Here is a 16,767-nt window from a genome sequence, read left to right as displayed (position 1 = left end):
TGGTAAGAGTTTGTATTTAAAAGAAGTAGGTTACTCGTACTCGGGAAGACTAATAATAAATTTTATCGTGTAAGTACTAGGACTATATTAAATTTTTTGAGGATATAAAAGATATAAGTATATTTATTATAAACCACTTGCTGTGCGTCTGGGCATACAGAGTGTGAGCCGGAAGTGGAACTGCCCTTTGGCTACAGCGCTAACTGCTGTCCAACTTACGCGGGGTTGGACATTTTTCAAACTAAATATCAGTGAAAACATGTGACGATAAAGTGGATTTTACAGTATTCATCTATCTGCGGGTTATTAAAATTGATAATTATTTAAAACTAGAAAGTACATATCTGCATGCACAGTACCCAGCTTGTGTCGTGCAGTGTGCATGGTGCACACCATGATCAGCTGAGTACGTAAACAAGACGCGCTCACTGAGCATTGCAGCGCGATGACTTCGGAATTTTTGAGTTGGGCCTGTTTGGCTATTAAATTTTTACCCAGTTGAAGACTTACTGTTTTACTACAGTTTTACACCGTGTTGTCATTGTTAGTGTTGTGGTCCATTAAGTTTTTATCTGGATTTTTTTCGTGAAAACCGCAATTCTTGATCTAATAAACGATGGCTGCATCCTGGCAGTCAATATTGGCCATCGTGCTGTTGATTGCCGTGTGTTATGATGCGGGGGTTTCCGCAGTGGGAGGACCTGGCAAATATCTCCGCTATTTGAAAAGGTAAGCGTAAACAGACTGTAAACTGGTAAACATCATACAGATTACAGATACATATTTGTTGTTTACTAAATAAGTAGTATTTCAATAGCCAGCTGTGCGTCCGTTTTTCAGCTTTGAACCTTGCATTGAAGCATTTGCGATGTGGTTTCTCTTTATTTTTGTATCTGTTATCACTAATTAGCCTGCTGAATTTTCTGTTGAAGGAAAATGCTCCAAAGAGTGAGGAATATTTCGTTAGAACAAACAAAAATTGGTATTGTCAGAATCTGCACGCCGACAGATAACAGCGTACTGCGCATAATACCGTCACGTTGGAAATATTGCAGTGGCTTGGACCATATTTGGTTACTACTCGTATAATTATTAAGCTCGAATGCTATTAATGAGCGGATCTGCTCATTGAAAAGACGAAAACGTTCACCGGATCAGTCTGAACTTAATCTTCACTATTTGTACTGAAATTGCGAAATTCGTGAAAGTTTCCCAGTGTGTGATGGACTATTAACCTGTAAATCAGTAAATGAGATTCGTGTACAGATAACTAATTAAAGATTGGATTGTTTTGTTTATTGTTTAGCTTTTTATTTATAAGATATTTTTAATAAATTTTAGAATCTTTTTAGGGATTTTCGCTGGCTTGTTTTCATGCATGTGGATCAGTCTTTTTATCCAGGCGCATTACCTACAGAATTTGGTACTTCATTAGTTTGGCGTTTTTAATTCGTTTGGTTGCTGGTTGCAGAATTCCGATGTACCGCATGGAAACCGCCCGTCGCACTCTGGCCTCGATGGGCACGGACCGGGCGGCGTTGGATGACTACTACAAGCGCTTAGCGGCGCACGAAGCGGCATCCGGCGATCGGCAGCGATACGGCGCCAGCAACGGGCCCATCCCCATTCCCGAACGCTTGCAGAATTATCTCGATGTACGCCTTCGCATGCGCAGTAAACCGATGTCCCACGAAGAAACTCAGTTCGGTCTTTTTTCTATCCTTTTTTTGTCCTTTTTCGTAGCCTCTGTGGTGTCGGGCGCTTAGTTTCTTACATTTATTCGCAAAAATAGCAGGGGTTTACTGTAATTATTTCTCCGGTTAACATTGCGCATTACTTTGATTTGAATTTCGAAATTGTTGCCCCATTGTCGGATGTATCCTTTTTGCCTTTTTATTTTATTTATTTATATATTTTTGTCATACTTCTGAATTTTTGAAAACATGTGTGCGTGTGATTTTTTATTCATTATATTTTATGGATTGTACCTGTTATCATTTACATATCTAGAGTAGATCTTTATCGGACCTTAGGTCTTTCAATTTTTAAAACACTGAAACAGGAAATTTTTTATATGAACTTCTTTTTTTATTTGACACTCTTTGTTAGGTTAATAAGTGCTTTGTGATTTGGTGCTGATTTGTGTTTTGAAACGTATTTCTAGGCACAGTACTACGGTGAGATCGGAATCGGTACCCCAGCGCAGAATTTTCGCGTGGTTTTCGACACCGGTTCATCCAATCTCTGGGTACAACTCTTCATACCCTGCCGGCACATCTTTGTTTTCTCTCCTTAGCACTGTCTTATGACCTGATCGTCGTTGCAGGTGCCGAGCAAGAAATGCAGCATCACCGATATCGCTTGCTGTAAGTGGCATTAAAATTTTGGCCAAAGGTGCTCTCTGCCTTCCCAGTATTAATTATGACTAGCACATATCATGATGAACTGAAAACCATAATAAACGGTGCTGGTTTAGGGACCCATCGTCGTTATGATCACGACAAGTCCAGCACCTACGCCGTCAACGGCAGCGACTTCGAAATCCACTACGGTTCGGGCAGTCTCACCGGTTTTCTCAGCACGGACAGCATTGAATTCGGCAACGTCACCGTGGCCAACCAGACGTTCGCCGAGGCAACCAAACAACCGGGCATCGTTTTTGTCGCCGCGAAATTCGACGGTACTCGGATCATTGACTAGCTGTTTTTAGAATTTCACAAAATTTAATTGTCACAATTTCTAGAGAAAATAGACGAAAGGTGTTTTATGAATTTTAATTTATTTACAGTTTCATTCAGTGGTTAATGGTTACTAAAATGTTCGGTTAAAATGAGATAGGTAATAGTTATGTATTTTAAAATGTGGCTGTTTAATAATAATTTTAATTTTCATTGCATGTAATGTTTGTAATTCTGATAACTTGCAGCAGTTTTGCTGGTGTCACATAACTTTAGCCTTGAGAAATTGCAGGTATCCTAGGCATGGGATATCCATCCATCTCCGTAGACCACGTGAAGCCGGTCTTCAACAACATGGTCGACCAAAATCTCGTCCCACAGGCGGTTTTCTCCTTCTATTTGAACCGGTATTCTGCTAATGTTGAGGCCACAGTGCAGCAAAGCGCCATTTATGTTGTTTTTGTAGTGATGCCAACTCAAGCATCGGTGGCGAGGTGATTGCATGGTTCTGTTTTTGCTTATTTCATAAGTAACGTGGGCAGGATAGCCCTCACGGAGACCGTTCACAGGACAAATTAATGTCAAGGACTGGTCAGTCATTGAGTATGGTCTTTGCAGATGATTTTGGGTGGAAGTGATCCGGATTATTATGTCGGTATGTCGGACAATGGCATTTGCTTATTGTGCGGAACATTCTTATTTCATGCATTTCAAATGGATTTGTTTTGCTCTTTTCCGCATCGTGCCCGTTGTGACATTTACCGGTATTTCAGCTCCATTTGCTTATTCCAAAGTGACGAAGAAAGGTTACTGGCAGTTCAGAATGGACAGGTGAAATTTTTTGTGCAGTATGCATATCTGTATATTGATTCGCATAATATTATAGTAATCCTTGTTGTTGCTGCAGCATAGAAATTGGTGGGAAATCCTCGGATGTCTGCAGCGGTGGATGCGAAGCTATTGCTGACACCGGTGAGCGTTCGTGATCGTCCGCTTTTATTGACTATTCGTTTTATTGCATTCGTTATTGATTTATCCAGTTAGTTCGTTATTGAGTGTTGATAAAATTAAAAACGAAGTCATGTGACATCTCATCACTTAGTTTAATTAGTACATGAATTTAATCAATATCATATTATTTAAAAATGCGTAGGAACTTCCTTGCTGGCCGGTCCGACGGACGAAGTGAAACGCATCAATGAAGCCATCGGTGCCAAACCTTTTGTCGGCGGCGAATATATCATCAACTGCAACGACGTAGGTTGTCTCCATGTATGAAAGCTCAACCCGCTTAATAATTCCCTGTATTTGTTATTTTTGTTTGCAGATCAGCCGTTTGCCTAATATCTCCTTTATCATCGGAGGCGCACCCTTCACTCGTAAGCGCAAAAACCGACCAACCCAACCGTGAAGTCTATTATTGTCTGTATTTTTGTTCTAGTGCGTGGTCAGGATTACGTTCTTGTTGTGAGCCAGATGGGACAGGTTCGTTTACACCAAATTTAACAGTTTATGGTTTTACGCTGTTTACGATTATGAACAGTAGTAGTCATTTCGTACGCTTAATCTATCTGCAGTACTTAATTCAACTTCAGTTTTTTGTAATAAGAAATTTATTGAAATGTGGTGCTGAGCCGGCGCGAGGCTGAATAAGACGCTTTGTTTGCCCCATTGTTTTCCAGTCATTAATAATTTAAACCAGTTTATCCTGTTTTCCAACGGCGCTATTTGTTGCTGTTTCATTTGCGGCTGTGCTCTTCTGTAACCTGGTGTTTTTGTGCAGACCATGTGCCTTAGCGGCTTCATGGGCATCGACGTCCCGCCACCCCTGGGCCCATTGTGGATCCTGGGTGATGTGTTCATTGGGCGCTACTACACCGAATTCGACATGGAAAACGACCGTGTTGGCTTCGCCAAGGTGAAAAATCCCACGTTCCGACGTAGTCGCGTGTAACCCGCTCCGCGCATCTAATCTCAATCACCTCGTCGCTTTCATTTTGTTTGTTAACTAGCTTTTGTTTCTGTTGCCTTTTTGTTTTCCCGGCTTTCGCTGCAGCTACCAGTACCATAATTCTTTTTGTTTCTAATTTTTATTAGTTAAAATAATTAATGTTAACGCTTAATATCGACGCAACACAATGTACATAAACGATTTGAAATGCGACACAGAAACCCAATAAAATCAACATCTATCTATACACACCGGGCCTTACAGCCCGTACTTCGACGTCTTCTGCTGCTTGGCGGCCTGTACACATTTGGCCATGGTCCGCGAGGCCCGACTGATTGAGTCCGTCATATAGAACTCTTCCAGTTCCTTCTGCAGGCCTTGCAGTGCTTTCCCCGAATGTTTAGGCCGTTGCTGGGTAAAGACAAGGTCATGGGCCTGTTTAAAATAGTTAGCCGGCTCCACGCTGTTATAACGGAGAAGATGGGGCGCCACGTCGGCCATGCGCGTTCGCACGTCCTCCAGACTGTCGTAGGGAAGACGGGCCCCTGTTACGAACTCCGACAGAGCCCGAATGATCTTCCAGTCCTCACGGGCCATGCCCGGTGGCGTTACGGCCACGTTTGTGCGCTGCGGGCGGCCCTCAGTATTCACGTACGTGGCGGCTTTTTCCGTGTATGCGGCTCCTGTAAAAGTTAATCCCAATGTTAAAACAGTCCGACGTCACACACATGTATGTCGTTCAAATAACTGTTTTGTTAAAAAACAAGAGTTAACAACATCCTTCAAGTAAGTATTCCTCACCTGGCAGCACGGCATCGGCGATCTCTGCGCCCTTGTCCCCATGATGTCCTTGGTAGATTATAAAGGCGCCCGGTGCCAAATCCTTGCGCGTAATTAGCCCTTCATCCGCACCCATCAGATAGAGCACCCGTGGTTTCAGCTGTAACACACAGATACGACGAACTCCGCAGCGCACTAACGAAAACACTACCAACCTCTCTGATGGCTGCCGGACCCGGCTTATAGCCCACATCCAGCGCACCCACTTGCCCAGCGCAACGGTGCAGCACGTTCAGCACTTTCCAGTCGTCGTTTAAATTACCACCGGAGGATTTGGAGCGGAGTCGGTTGGCCAGCACCATACTGTTGGCCAAGAGGGCTGCGCCATCGGCGCCCTGCAGACTGGCACTGCCCACAATCAGCATCGGTTTCTTAGCCTAGACAACCAAAAATAAGCTTAAAAATGCAAGAACACTTAATCCTAAAAATTTTACTAATCTGATACTGGACATGCGAAGAAACTGCGCGAAAACAAATACAGACTAATCGTAAATAACGTGAATCAATATAAAGAATATGCCATAATTATTATAACAGAGACAAGGCATCCCGTGCGCATACTAGTACATATTAGGAATTTATTCACAACTTTTATTGTAGTACTGTATATCTATGAAATCCTTACTGACACTGTCAGAAAATCTACGGGATGTGAAAATTTACAATCTAAAAATTCAAAACTGATGCTACTCAAGCATAGTAAGCTGTTGTTTGATACGGTCGTTCGGTAAGGGAAAGAAAATAGGTATCCTGCTTCTGATGTAAGCTGAGTAGTAATACCTTAGACAACACTTCTGAAAATTTATGTTTTCCATCGGCCAACTGCTCCAGCGCGGCCACATCCCCGCCCAGATGGTCATACTCGTAGCGCAAATCCACCGCCTCCCCGATGACGGCCACCCGCAGATTGTTGTGCAAGTAGCCCTTGCGGATGCGTGCATTGAGCACCGGCGCTTCGAAGCGTGCGTTCGTCCCGATCAGCAGCACCAGATCGGCCTCCTCAATCCCATTAATGGTGCTGTTCATCAAATAGCTGGAGCGCAGATCCGTTGCGCCGGAGCCAAGTGGCAGATCTTCCTCGGTACACAACGTCTCACTGCCCAGCGCGTTCAACAAGTCCTTCAGGACAACAAGCGCCTCCACGTCACACAGCCCGCCTACCAACGCCGCCAACTCGTTCCCGTGGGCGCCCTCCAGTTTGCCGGCTACGCGGGTCAATACCGTTTCCCAGTCGGTTGGCTCCAGCAGTCCCTGTAAATTATAAGAACCTCCCCGATTACCCTCCTTATGATTCTATCTATCAGAACCGGTGAAGCCGCTCTCTGATCACTTTAAAATAATTATGAAGAATGTTTCAGTTCTGCACCTGTATTCTGTAGAACAGCTGACAATTTACACCCATCCTAATTTACAGCTGACAACTTTTAGATTTAATTATGCCACAAATCGTTAATCGCTTGCAGTTAAATTAGCAGACCTTGTGGTTTTTCAACATTGGCAGTGTCAGGCGCTGACGTTTTAGCCCATCATACGCAAAACGCGTCTTATCGGAAATCCACTCCTCATTGATGTTATCGTTCGGCCGCGGCAGCACCCGCATTACTTCTCCCCCTCGCGTGTGCACGACAATGTTGCTGCCCAGGGCGTCCATGACGTCCACCGAGTCCATCTTGCGGATCTCCCAGGGGCGCGCCGTAAAGGCGTAAGGTTTGCTGGTGAGAGCGCCAACGGGACACAGGTCGATCACGTTGCCCGACAGTTCCGAGGCGAAGAGCTTCTCCACATAGGTGCCCACCTGCATGTCCTGGCCACGGCCGGTGGTACCTGGAATGGCGTCAAGTGCAAATGTAAACAATCGCGAGATTCCGTATGCGGTATAAATGTCATTACATTAATCAAGTTTAGGGAAACTACAATTTTAAATACGCTATTAGCATTACAGCAGATTTCGATAACGTACTACAATATACAATCAGAATATAGACAGCCGTGAATGCATAAAAATTAAAAACCAAGCCCAAGAAATCAAACGCGGATATAACAGTAATACTTAATCAACCAAATCCGCCGATCAATCTATATAATAAGCTGCGTGATCTGAATAACTGAAACCATTAGTGCAACATCAACCAAACTTCTGGTTACAGTGCAATTATTTATTATACTAAAGCATGAAAGCTCCGCATGATTGAGGTTCGACACAGTTGCTGATGTCAGGTTCAATCCGAATGAATTCCGAGCCATTAAGGCTGCGAAATGTTCAAATGCAATCATTATGACTGTATTACCCAGATCCTCCACCCCGGCCACTTCGCTGCCGAAGCGAATGCAGCGCGTGCAGTGAATGCAGCGCGTCATGATGGTCTTGACGAGGGGCCCGATGTTCTTGTCTTCCACCGCGCGCTTCCCGTCGAACTTGATATCCGTGAAGCGACTGCGATCGCTGCCGAACATCATGGACTGATCCTGCAGGTCGCATTCGCCTCCTTGATCGCAAATCGGACAATCCAACGGATGGTTCATCAGCAGGAACTCCATCACGCCTTCACGCGCTTTGCGACTCATCAGCGAGTTCGTCTTCACGCGCATGCCCTACACAGAAAACAATGAAAACCATTACCGCGTTATTCTGCAAAAACCATCGGTTGATAAGCACCAAAAAAGCCATTTCAAAACAGCACCTGCATAGTGTCAAACAATTTCTCAACGCTCGCTTATCAAAAACTGTACTCAAAAGTCTCAATGTAACTGTCAGATAGTAATATTTTTGTTCCATTGTATTTCAGTATATCATGCTCATAAAAATGCAGAAAAAATGAACCAAATTCGGTTACACTTTTAAATAATCTATTACTCTGATTTCAAGATCACCTACAAAAATCACCGAAGGCAGCAAAAAATGGCAATTTTACAATACAAGAATCCAAAGACACACTGCTCACCTTCATGACGGGCATCGCGCAGGAGGCGACGGGCTTGGCAGACTTCTCTACCTCCACCAGACACATGCGACAGTTGCCCGCGATGCTGAGGCGGTCGTGGTAGCAGAAGCGGGGGATCTCCACGCCGACGAGGGCGGCCGCCTGCAGCACCGTCGTCCCGGGCGCCACCATCACGGGCTTGTCGTCGATGAAGACCTCCACGCGGGTGTCGGCCGCGGGGGCAGGGGCGGCCGGAGGGGCCGCGGCTTTGTCGTCCTTCTTGGCTGTCTGCTGCGCCTGCTGGAAGGCGCGCGGGGAGGAACAGGCGCCACGGGCCAGCCGAACGCAGACGGGCTTGCTGCACAGTGTCCCCAGCATTCTGACAAACGGGATCATCCAGGAAAACACAGCAATTTGCAGACTGCTAAACGATCATACAATCGCGCAACAGCGCAAATAGTCAATCTATGTATACAAAAACAAACACGCTGCTTAATATCACTAGAAACACAAGTTATGAGCTACACTGTTACAAGTCAGGCTTTCAGCAACCGTGTTTAGAGGCGACTGCCTTCGCCTTCGATTATAGCTTTTGCGCACAAAATGTGCACTGAAAGGTGGAGCAGCCCCCAAACTTACCGAGAATATTAAGCAATTATGATGCCGGATAACGGATACGTAGCTAAATTTGTGAACAAATAAAAAATCAGAGCACAGTTCTTACGGTTAAGTTACGAATGAGAAAATTTACTAGTAACTGAGGGTGAAGCACTCAAGAATTAGCACAATTCCACGGGAAAGCAACGAAATTCAAGTCGTTCCTGTTTTTGACTGACGAGGCACGACTTACAAGCGTGGCGTAACGAGCGTAGGCGCAGCCAAATGTAAAGTAATATAAATCGATACAAGTATGGAGCGTGCCATGGCGGTTGCCGGTCGGGACTGGAACGAAATCAACAATTATACTTCCTACTCCCAGAGTCCAGACAGAACAAAAAGCTAGGATAGGACGTGGGATCGCACACTCTACCGGGCAACAACGTTCCATAGATTTTTTCGACAATGACTCGTCGACTGTCCATTCATGTTCAAAGAGGATCAGTTATGCGTTATGGGCACCCTGCCCGACTCGGGCGACATATCCGAAGCGTTTTGTTGTAACTTTCAAATTTTCAGTGTCATTATTTTGCTGTTTAAGAGTTTTGGTATTTAATAATACTGTCTTTCTTTCAAGATATCAATTATTGATGATTTTTCCCCACCGGCTCCTGCATCAATTTGTCATTCCACAAATAAGCATTTTTGAAAGTGTAATAAGTTGTTTCCCGCAAAACATTTTTACAAAAAGCTTATTAATAGAGTATTCAGTCAGTTTTGTCTACCGGACCAACGCCATCGTCTACTCTATATATCGAGCTAGTGTCTCAAGACTCAAACTCACGTACACGGTATACCACAGTTGTTTAAACTGGGCTGTTTTTAAGCCTTTTTTAATGCAAGAGAGATTCCCTGTGTTTTAATCGCTGCTTATTTTAAATGCACTATTAAACGTTAACCAGAATAACGTTCTCAGTTAATGCAAGTTTCGCCTCGCACTTTTTTTTTTAAGACAATAATTTCACTCATAATACACTGATTTACATGCCTGCATCATTTCATACAATCGTAATCTGTTCTTCAAAGTCTGACTCATCATTGTCGTCCGTCGATTCGTCGCTTTCCTCATTACTAAAAATTTCCATCGAAACCCGGTCTTTCCTCCCGTGACGAGCATCCTCAGCCCGCATAGCCAACTGCTGCGTGTACTCGTACAAATCCTGCGCGTCCACATTCCCTTCCTCATCCGCTTCCAGTTCAAACAGCTCCGTTGACCTTTCCGATCGTCTCTGCATCGCCCTTAGTTGCATCGCCCTTAGTCTGGCCTCTTCGCGCTTCCGCAAGATTTCTTCTTCGTCACTGGAATCTAGCTCCTCCGACAGATCCGACAGATCACCGTACTCAATCGGATGCATGCAGATGGTGCACATGTTGTGCAGATCACGGAAGCAGTCATCGCAGTAAATGCCTTTACAGCCCGGTGTCTGGCAGTGCTTGAACGTCTCATAATCATCCTGAAAACCTGGTTTGCTGCAGACGATGCAAAATTTTTTCTCGGTGTAACCAAAGAATTTGAAAATCTGCCTGAGAAACTCCGATTTTGTCGCCAAGTATTCAATCAAACTCGTCTTCTCCGCGGCGGACTTGGTAAATTTTTCGATGCCGTACTTTTCGCGCAGACGCCGACGCATGAACTTAACGAAACCACCGCGTTGACGCAGGATGTTGTTGTACAGCCAAATTGCGCGCTAAAAGGTCAAACATTACTGACATTGATATGCGGTAAAAATCAAGCCACAAATTTCGTTATTTCTGAAGTAAAAAACCTGCTTTACCTCTTTTTCACGATGCGGCGCGAACCAGCTGCAAATTACATGCCGGAACCGCAACCCATACGCTTCCCCCACAATAAGCAGCAAAACCAGCCATAGCAGAAACAGGATGAGTTTATAGCGGTTGTAATCAGGGATACTGGCGACCGGTAGACAAGGTGTCGTGTCCACCCGTGGCATTAGTTTCAGCAGCGGTTTGAAGGCCTTAATGATGGTGCGGTACATCCGCGCAAGGAAACCCGAGCCCCGCACGTGCAGTTCGATACTGGCGGGAATCTCGATTTCCGCATCGAAAGCTCCGTACTTGCGGATGGTCTTCAACAGCCAGAATAAGGTGGTGTCCATAAACATGTAGAAGACTGCCTGCATGGCCGGTCCGCTGAAGAAGGCCAGCGATGAGAAGAGCTTCTTCTTCTCGGCGTGAGCAAAGCTCCAAGCGTTGGTTTTGACGTAAATCTTCTTCTCGTCGTGGCGTAGTGGTAAAAGAGTTTCTTTCCCCAAATCGAGACGCCTTTCCTAGCGAGTAAAAGTGCAAAAAAACAAACCCATTTTACAGTTCAATAAAAGTTTAAAATTTGCAGAATTTGAGTGTCTTAATGCAGAAAATTTTTTCAGGGGTTTTTTAATCAAACTTAAGCGGCATTTTATTCGAGTAACACTAAGCTTACATCGATATCGCGCACGGTGAATGTGATGTAAATGTTATCGTAGCGATCCTGCGTCAAGTATCGCTGCCGGTACCAAAACGCTTTCCAGACGATGGTGAAAATTATTAAGAACAAAACGACATCGGTCCATTCCAGTGTCAAATCGAAAATGTCCACTCTTTGTCGAATCTCATCCATAATGTCTTTTCGTATGTCCGTTACAGACTTGCTTTGCTCTAATGTGTAATTCATGTGATGGCTAAAAGCAATTTTGACGTACAACTGATATTTGATCTTAGCCACCAGCGTCTTCACCAGTTTTTTAATCGGCTCCAGAATGTTCTCCTAAACATCAAGCATTGTGGTCACAAAACAGCTTTGGTTGGATGCTTAAAGTTAAAACTCATCCAGAGTTGCAGCATAAAAATCCACTAAATGTATACATACGCTGACGGCTTTAGGCAGGTTGCATAGGGCCACCACTAGACTCATTGCCGCACAGGCGATGTATGCCACGTGCGCCACATAACACAGCCAGCTAAACGTCTTGCCCAACGCCACTTCGCACTTCTCCACCGCCTCGTCGATGGACTTGTAACATTTTTTGGCCGGAGTGCCGACGCGCTCGTTGCACTCCTCCACGACACTGGCCAGCCAGGCAAAAGCCTGTTTGATGGAGTCCACAATGTCCCGAAACACTTTCACCACCGCCAGGAACGCCGCTTTAATCTTCTTCGCCAATTCGGCCAGCTCCTTGACGACCTTTTTCAGTACGGCGTAAATGGTGCGAATGGGAGCTGAAAAGCGCAAACGTTATTATCGTTATCTTTAATCGTATGCTTATTGGCTGGTGCTGCAAGATGCGCAAACGCAGTCATTAACCGGATAGCTTCACTGCGGAGTGCGGTACTTCTATAGCTCTGCAGCATTGCGGCCGGTGTTTGCACAGCTTAGCTAACTTGCAGCATCAGAGTGTCAGACAAGAATAACCGACTAAGAGCCTCTTTGATGACCTCGATGGTGGTGTTCCGCAGCAGTTCCTGTCCGCACTGAATCGTCCCCGCCAAGCGCATAGCGTTCTCCCCAGCATTCATCGCTGGCCCGTTAAAGGTCATCACCATGGCCGTCGCCAGAAGGGCTGTCCGGCCCTTCCCCGTACATACCGACGGCACAATGAGCAATGCGATGCATCGCACCGGGTCGCTGAACGCCAATCCCAAAGTCAGCACGTTGCCGGCGATTAACGCCCAAACGGTGGCAGTCAAAAGTTGGAAGCGTAGTTGGTATATCATGTACAAATAGATGAGGTAGTTGATTAGTATTCCGATTAAGAAACCCAGAACGCTCTTAAGGACTTGGTTCTCGTACGTGCCCTGCAGAAGAAGGATGCGTTACTGAACACTACATAACATTTTTTGTCACTCGAATTGCCTTTATGGTATATTATAGTTTTCTGGAAATTAAACTATACTGAGTTTAGGGTTTGCCAAGATCTCAGTTTTCAGGATCGTTCAAAAACGCACGCATCAAATAAACATCTGTTCTAGTTAAAGTCAGACGGAACATTATCCAGAATGCTCATCGCATTGCGGCTCATAACTGAGAAACGTGAACGCTGAACGCAAATTTCTGGCCCGCTGTGCTATGATCTTTTTCGGCACGGCATACATGTGTGCGCAATTGCGCATGGGAGCTCAACTTCATTATTATTGTGTCAATCGTTAGTCTTATGGTGATTGGCTGCAAGACACACCATGCAGTCAATCTGACTATGACAAAAACAAAAATGGAGCCGTTCTGTCCCGTTATGACAAATGAAATCTTTACTGTTATTAGTTCCTTATTGAAGCGCTACCTGGAAGATCATGCGGCCGTACCAAGTGGTCGGCGCAGGACGCCGGCGCCGTTTCTCATGCCGGTAGCGGTCATAGATACAGCATGGACACAGAGCATGGTAGATGAAATCCAGAGGTTTGTCCACCAGGTACATACGCAAGATCTCGCTAAATGGATAGATCGGAGACAGACCTTGCTCGATGCGGTAGGTGTTCTCCTTGGCTAGCTTTAGCCGGCGGATCTTGCGTCGCAGCTTCAGCAGCTTAAAAAACATTTTTATCTGCATCCACATTTCTGCTGTAGTTTGGCTATGAGCGGCAATGCCAAAACAACCTAGACAGAGAGAACTATGTCAACCCACTATTACGTCGTAAAGTGTTACGGTTGTAAACGCACTAAAAGCTTTCTCTTTACACAAGGCAAGTGTCGTCGTTAGAAAGTTTCAGAATTTTATACAGGTATTGCCACGAAGTTGTCAGTACTAAGTGCCGAATCCAAAGCAGTACAATCTTCAGTCAATGCAGTATCATTCCAGATTGCACACGGCACCGGCAAAAGCGTTCGCTAGATTCTACAGTACTAGTATAGAATAGTACAGTACAGTACATGTTTCGTTTTGAACTCTGACGCCTGTTATATTACCAGCAGTTCCGCAGTTACTTCATCTCGAATCGACTAGCTAGGAAGTGTGCCGCACGATCTTTCACGGTATGTACTGTAAGTACAACCGTTAGTCTGAGAAAACGGCCGGCACCATCGGACATGCTTAGAAGCGCCGAAGCCCTAGCAACCAAGGATGGCCGTTAATGGTTTTGATTTGCGTGACGTGCTCGCATAAGACGGATGAGTGCAGGATTGTTTTATTTTGGTGATGTGACGCGTACCAGTACATCCGTCTCTGCTGTTGGTTAATTAAGTACATAGATATTGCCTCAGCCAATAATGTGTTCGCCTGAAACGTTTATATCAGCCCACATTTATGGTTAAAATAAATCTGACAACGACAGCAGCAGTCTTTGGTGCACACTAAACATGAGCCAAAATTACTTACCTTCACCATGCTCACCTTAATGTCAATTTATTAAATCCGGCGAATAATGGACGTCAGTTCGTTATTAACGACTGTGTGGCTTAATGAGCGTTGTAGTCAATGACCGCACTATCCTCCAGCGACCCGTGAAATGGGTGTTCTATTCCAGTTCCTGGACTTTTCCATCCATCTGACCTTTTTTTACCTTTTCCGCACTGACGTCAGCGTCCCGTGGTACGTCATTTCAGAGTTCATTTACTGCCTCCTAAAGGTCATCACTGCCTTGCGCCCCACGCTAAACACCGGTCCCCTGCGGCCTCTCCACCCCCACGAGCACGACATGGAATCGGTCGAGTGGCTGAACGAGGTCATTCGCCGGTTGTGGACGCCCATCAATCGCTACCTCCAGCATATTTTTCGCGTAGAAATCACGGCGCTTCTCAATGAGGAACTGCAGCGGGCAATTAAAGTGTCGTTTGCTTTTGTCAAGCTGGATCTGGGGACAATGCCGTTTCAAGTGGAAGGGGTTCGCAGCTATCCGGAGGACCCGACAGAGGAGGTATGCGTGGATTTAGATGTCCTGTACCGCGGCAATGCGGAATTTGTGGTCCGGGTGGGATATGTGCAAGCAGGCAGGTGGGGCTGGTAAGGAGTGAGTCCATTGCAATGACCGTTGTAGTGGTAAGGTTGCTGGCTTTACAGGCATCAAAAACATCCAATTACGCGGAACGCTGCGGTTGATTTTAAAGCCACTGCTGCCAGAATTACCAGTTATCGGTAATGGATGCCCGTATTCGACGTCTCCGGTTCTTTTCGTTTCGTGGTTTCTGAACAAAAAGTTCTCCTTTCTTTAAAAAAATGTGTATCTTTAAAGAATGTATATTCTTTAAAGAAAACCTCTTACGAAGGTTATCTAAAACCATTTTTATATGTTGAATTATTTTAAGTGTTTTTTGACGGTTACCTTGTTTGTAACAAAAATAAGCATAATAATAGTTTACAACGCATGTAATTTAAACGTTAATATCAGCCAAACTTAGTATTACTGTATCAGTATACTCACGTTAGATTCTATTTTTTTTATAGTTGCACCTTTGACGTTTGTACTCATTTCTGCTTTCATTTTCTTTTGGTGACTGAAAATAGTTTATTCCCTATTTGTTCGCTTATTTCAGGAGGAACCCAGCTGTATTTCTTGGAACCACCACAATTACACTATGAATTTACCAACTTCCTAAACTTTCTGAACTTTGAGGCGGTGGCCGGCGTTCTGGACAAGACCATCCACGGTATTCTGCGCCACACTATGGTGACCCCGCATGCTCTTCAGATTTACATCGCCCAGAACTATGCCAGCCACGATCTGGAGATTGACCTGCCTCTGGGCATCGTCCGCATTCACCTCATCGATGCTTTTCAACTGGAGGCTGCCGATCTTCACGGCGTCTCAAACCCCTATGTAGAGTTCACTTACGGCAACGAGGTATTCGTGTCGCCGGTGGTGGAAGACAGCCTAAGTCCCACCTGGAACCATTTCTACCAGATTGTCTTTCACCGGCGCAGCGAGCGTATCCCCTTGACCTTTACGGTGTTCGACCAGGACCCGATTACCCGCTTGCCGCTGGGTGAAGGGCGGTTGGACCTATTACGGGTGCAAATCAACGGAGTCATTGAGGAGTTTTACGCTTTGGAGAACGTCGGCAGTGGGATTCTACATTTACGTTATGAATGGCGGAGCTTATCCGATCGTTTCGACGACTTCACCATGCAGATGCTGATCTGCCAGCGTATTCGGGAGAAGACCAACTGCATCCTACCGGTGGCGCTGTGCTACGTGGTGGCGGCGTCCAAAGCTCATCTAGATCCTTTCCACCTACCCAGGAGTTTCCCGGTCAAGGTCACCGCACGGCTGGGTGACCAGCAGCGAACCTCCAACCGGCATGATTACGCCAAGGTACCGGCGTGGAAGGAGGTCCTAGCATTTCCTATCTATGACCTGCTGCACGATGAGATTCAAGTGGAAGTCGTGGACGGGGTCAAGGACGTCCGCTTGGGGCAGGGTTTTGTAAGATTGGCGAGTGTGTTAAAATCAAAGGGGTTGACTGTGTCGACGAGTTTTGAAGTCAATGATGGATTTGTCACACTGTCAGTGGTGTCGTTGAGGGTTGTTGTGAGGACGTTCCGAGCGGAGGGCGATGCGCCGCTCTTCGAGCCGGATATCAGTGTTCGAAGCGTGGCCGCCGCGCGATGACAATAAGGTTTATATAATAATAATACGTAATAATAAAAGAACTATATTATTGTTGTGTGACAATGTTTTGGTGGTTGTGCACGGAAAAACTAGAACTACTTGGAGTAAATGTCATAATCAACCGAAAGAATATGTAAATTATGTGGCTTACTGTTCGCGCGAAAAGTCACGGGATGTGAAATAC

The 16,767-nt window shown here is 45.3% G+C and overlaps 4 protein-coding genes across 8 annotated transcripts; 2 read left to right on the top strand and 2 right to left on the bottom strand.

The window, feature by feature from the left end:
* The first annotated feature begins 439 nt into the window (after nucleotides 1-439).
* On the top strand, nucleotides 440-4,876 carry LOC129590557 (lysosomal aspartic protease-like). The gene is made up of 14 exons (XM_055485852.1): nucleotides 440-729; nucleotides 1,472-1,655; nucleotides 2,165-2,248; nucleotides 2,327-2,366; nucleotides 2,477-2,680; nucleotides 2,971-3,085; nucleotides 3,145-3,172; nucleotides 3,297-3,333; nucleotides 3,452-3,509; nucleotides 3,586-3,650; nucleotides 3,832-3,935; nucleotides 4,006-4,057; nucleotides 4,120-4,163; nucleotides 4,462-4,876. The coding sequence occupies exons 1-14, from the start codon at nucleotides 617-619 to the stop codon at nucleotides 4,630-4,632; spliced, it is 1,299 nt and encodes a 432-aa protein (XP_055341827.1). The 5' UTR covers nucleotides 440-616; the 3' UTR covers nucleotides 4,633-4,876.
* LOC129590549 (NADH-ubiquinone oxidoreductase 75 kDa subunit, mitochondrial-like) lies at nucleotides 4,740-9,203 on the bottom strand. 2 transcript variants are annotated; one of them, XM_055485837.1, is made up of 8 exons: nucleotides 9,030-9,203; nucleotides 8,412-8,814; nucleotides 7,758-8,061; nucleotides 6,947-7,293; nucleotides 6,250-6,720; nucleotides 5,625-5,846; nucleotides 5,431-5,569; nucleotides 4,740-5,312 (listed from the first exon to the last, which is right to left on the bottom strand). In XM_055485837.1, exons 2-8 carry the CDS (start codon nucleotides 8,784-8,786, stop codon nucleotides 4,888-4,890), a joined length of 2,283 nt encoding a protein of 760 aa, XP_055341812.1. In that variant the 5' UTR covers nucleotides 8,787-8,814; nucleotides 9,030-9,203; the 3' UTR covers nucleotides 4,740-4,887. The 2 variants fall into 2 exon arrangements, with proteins under 2 accessions (XP_055341812.1, XP_055341811.1); XM_055485836.1 differs by having other exon boundaries at nucleotides 4,741-5,312; nucleotides 8,412-8,855; nucleotides 9,030-9,202.
* Nucleotides 9,204-9,909: 706 nt separating this feature from the next.
* Nucleotides 9,910-14,247, bottom strand: LOC129590548 (DC-STAMP domain-containing protein 2-like). 4 transcript variants are annotated; one of them, XM_055485835.1, is made up of 8 exons: nucleotides 14,187-14,247; nucleotides 13,945-14,085; nucleotides 13,322-13,635; nucleotides 12,461-12,839; nucleotides 11,914-12,263; nucleotides 11,488-11,811; nucleotides 10,823-11,335; nucleotides 9,910-10,735 (listed from the first exon to the last, which is right to left on the bottom strand). In XM_055485835.1, exons 3-8 carry the CDS (start codon nucleotides 13,592-13,594, stop codon nucleotides 10,046-10,048), a joined length of 2,529 nt encoding a protein of 842 aa, XP_055341810.1. In that variant the 5' UTR covers nucleotides 13,595-13,635; nucleotides 13,945-14,085; nucleotides 14,187-14,247; the 3' UTR covers nucleotides 9,910-10,045. The 4 variants fall into 4 exon arrangements, with proteins under 4 accessions (XP_055341810.1, XP_055341806.1, XP_055341807.1 ...); XM_055485831.1 differs by lacking the exon at nucleotides 14,187-14,247 and having other exon boundaries at nucleotides 13,699-13,985; XM_055485832.1 differs by lacking the exon at nucleotides 14,187-14,247 and having other exon boundaries at nucleotides 13,717-13,985.
* Nucleotides 13,839-16,740, top strand: LOC129590555 (extended synaptotagmin-2-like). The gene is made up of 3 exons (XM_055485848.1): nucleotides 13,839-14,964; nucleotides 15,035-15,109; nucleotides 15,508-16,740. The coding sequence occupies exons 1-3, from the start codon at nucleotides 14,484-14,486 to the stop codon at nucleotides 16,581-16,583; spliced, it is 1,632 nt and encodes a 543-aa protein (XP_055341823.1). The 5' UTR covers nucleotides 13,839-14,483; the 3' UTR covers nucleotides 16,584-16,740.
* Nucleotides 16,741-16,767: the final 27 nt, after the last annotated feature.

The sequence above is a fragment of the Paramacrobiotus metropolitanus genome, unplaced genomic scaffold, assembly GCF_019649055.1.
Source record: "Paramacrobiotus metropolitanus isolate TYO unplaced genomic scaffold, Prichtersi_v1.0 Parri_scaffold0000040, whole genome shotgun sequence".
NCBI lineage: Eukaryota > Metazoa > Tardigrada > Eutardigrada > Parachela > Macrobiotidae > Paramacrobiotus > Paramacrobiotus metropolitanus.
The sequence above is the reverse complement of the archived record's forward strand: the minus strand, read 5'-3'. Positions and strand labels throughout refer to the sequence as shown.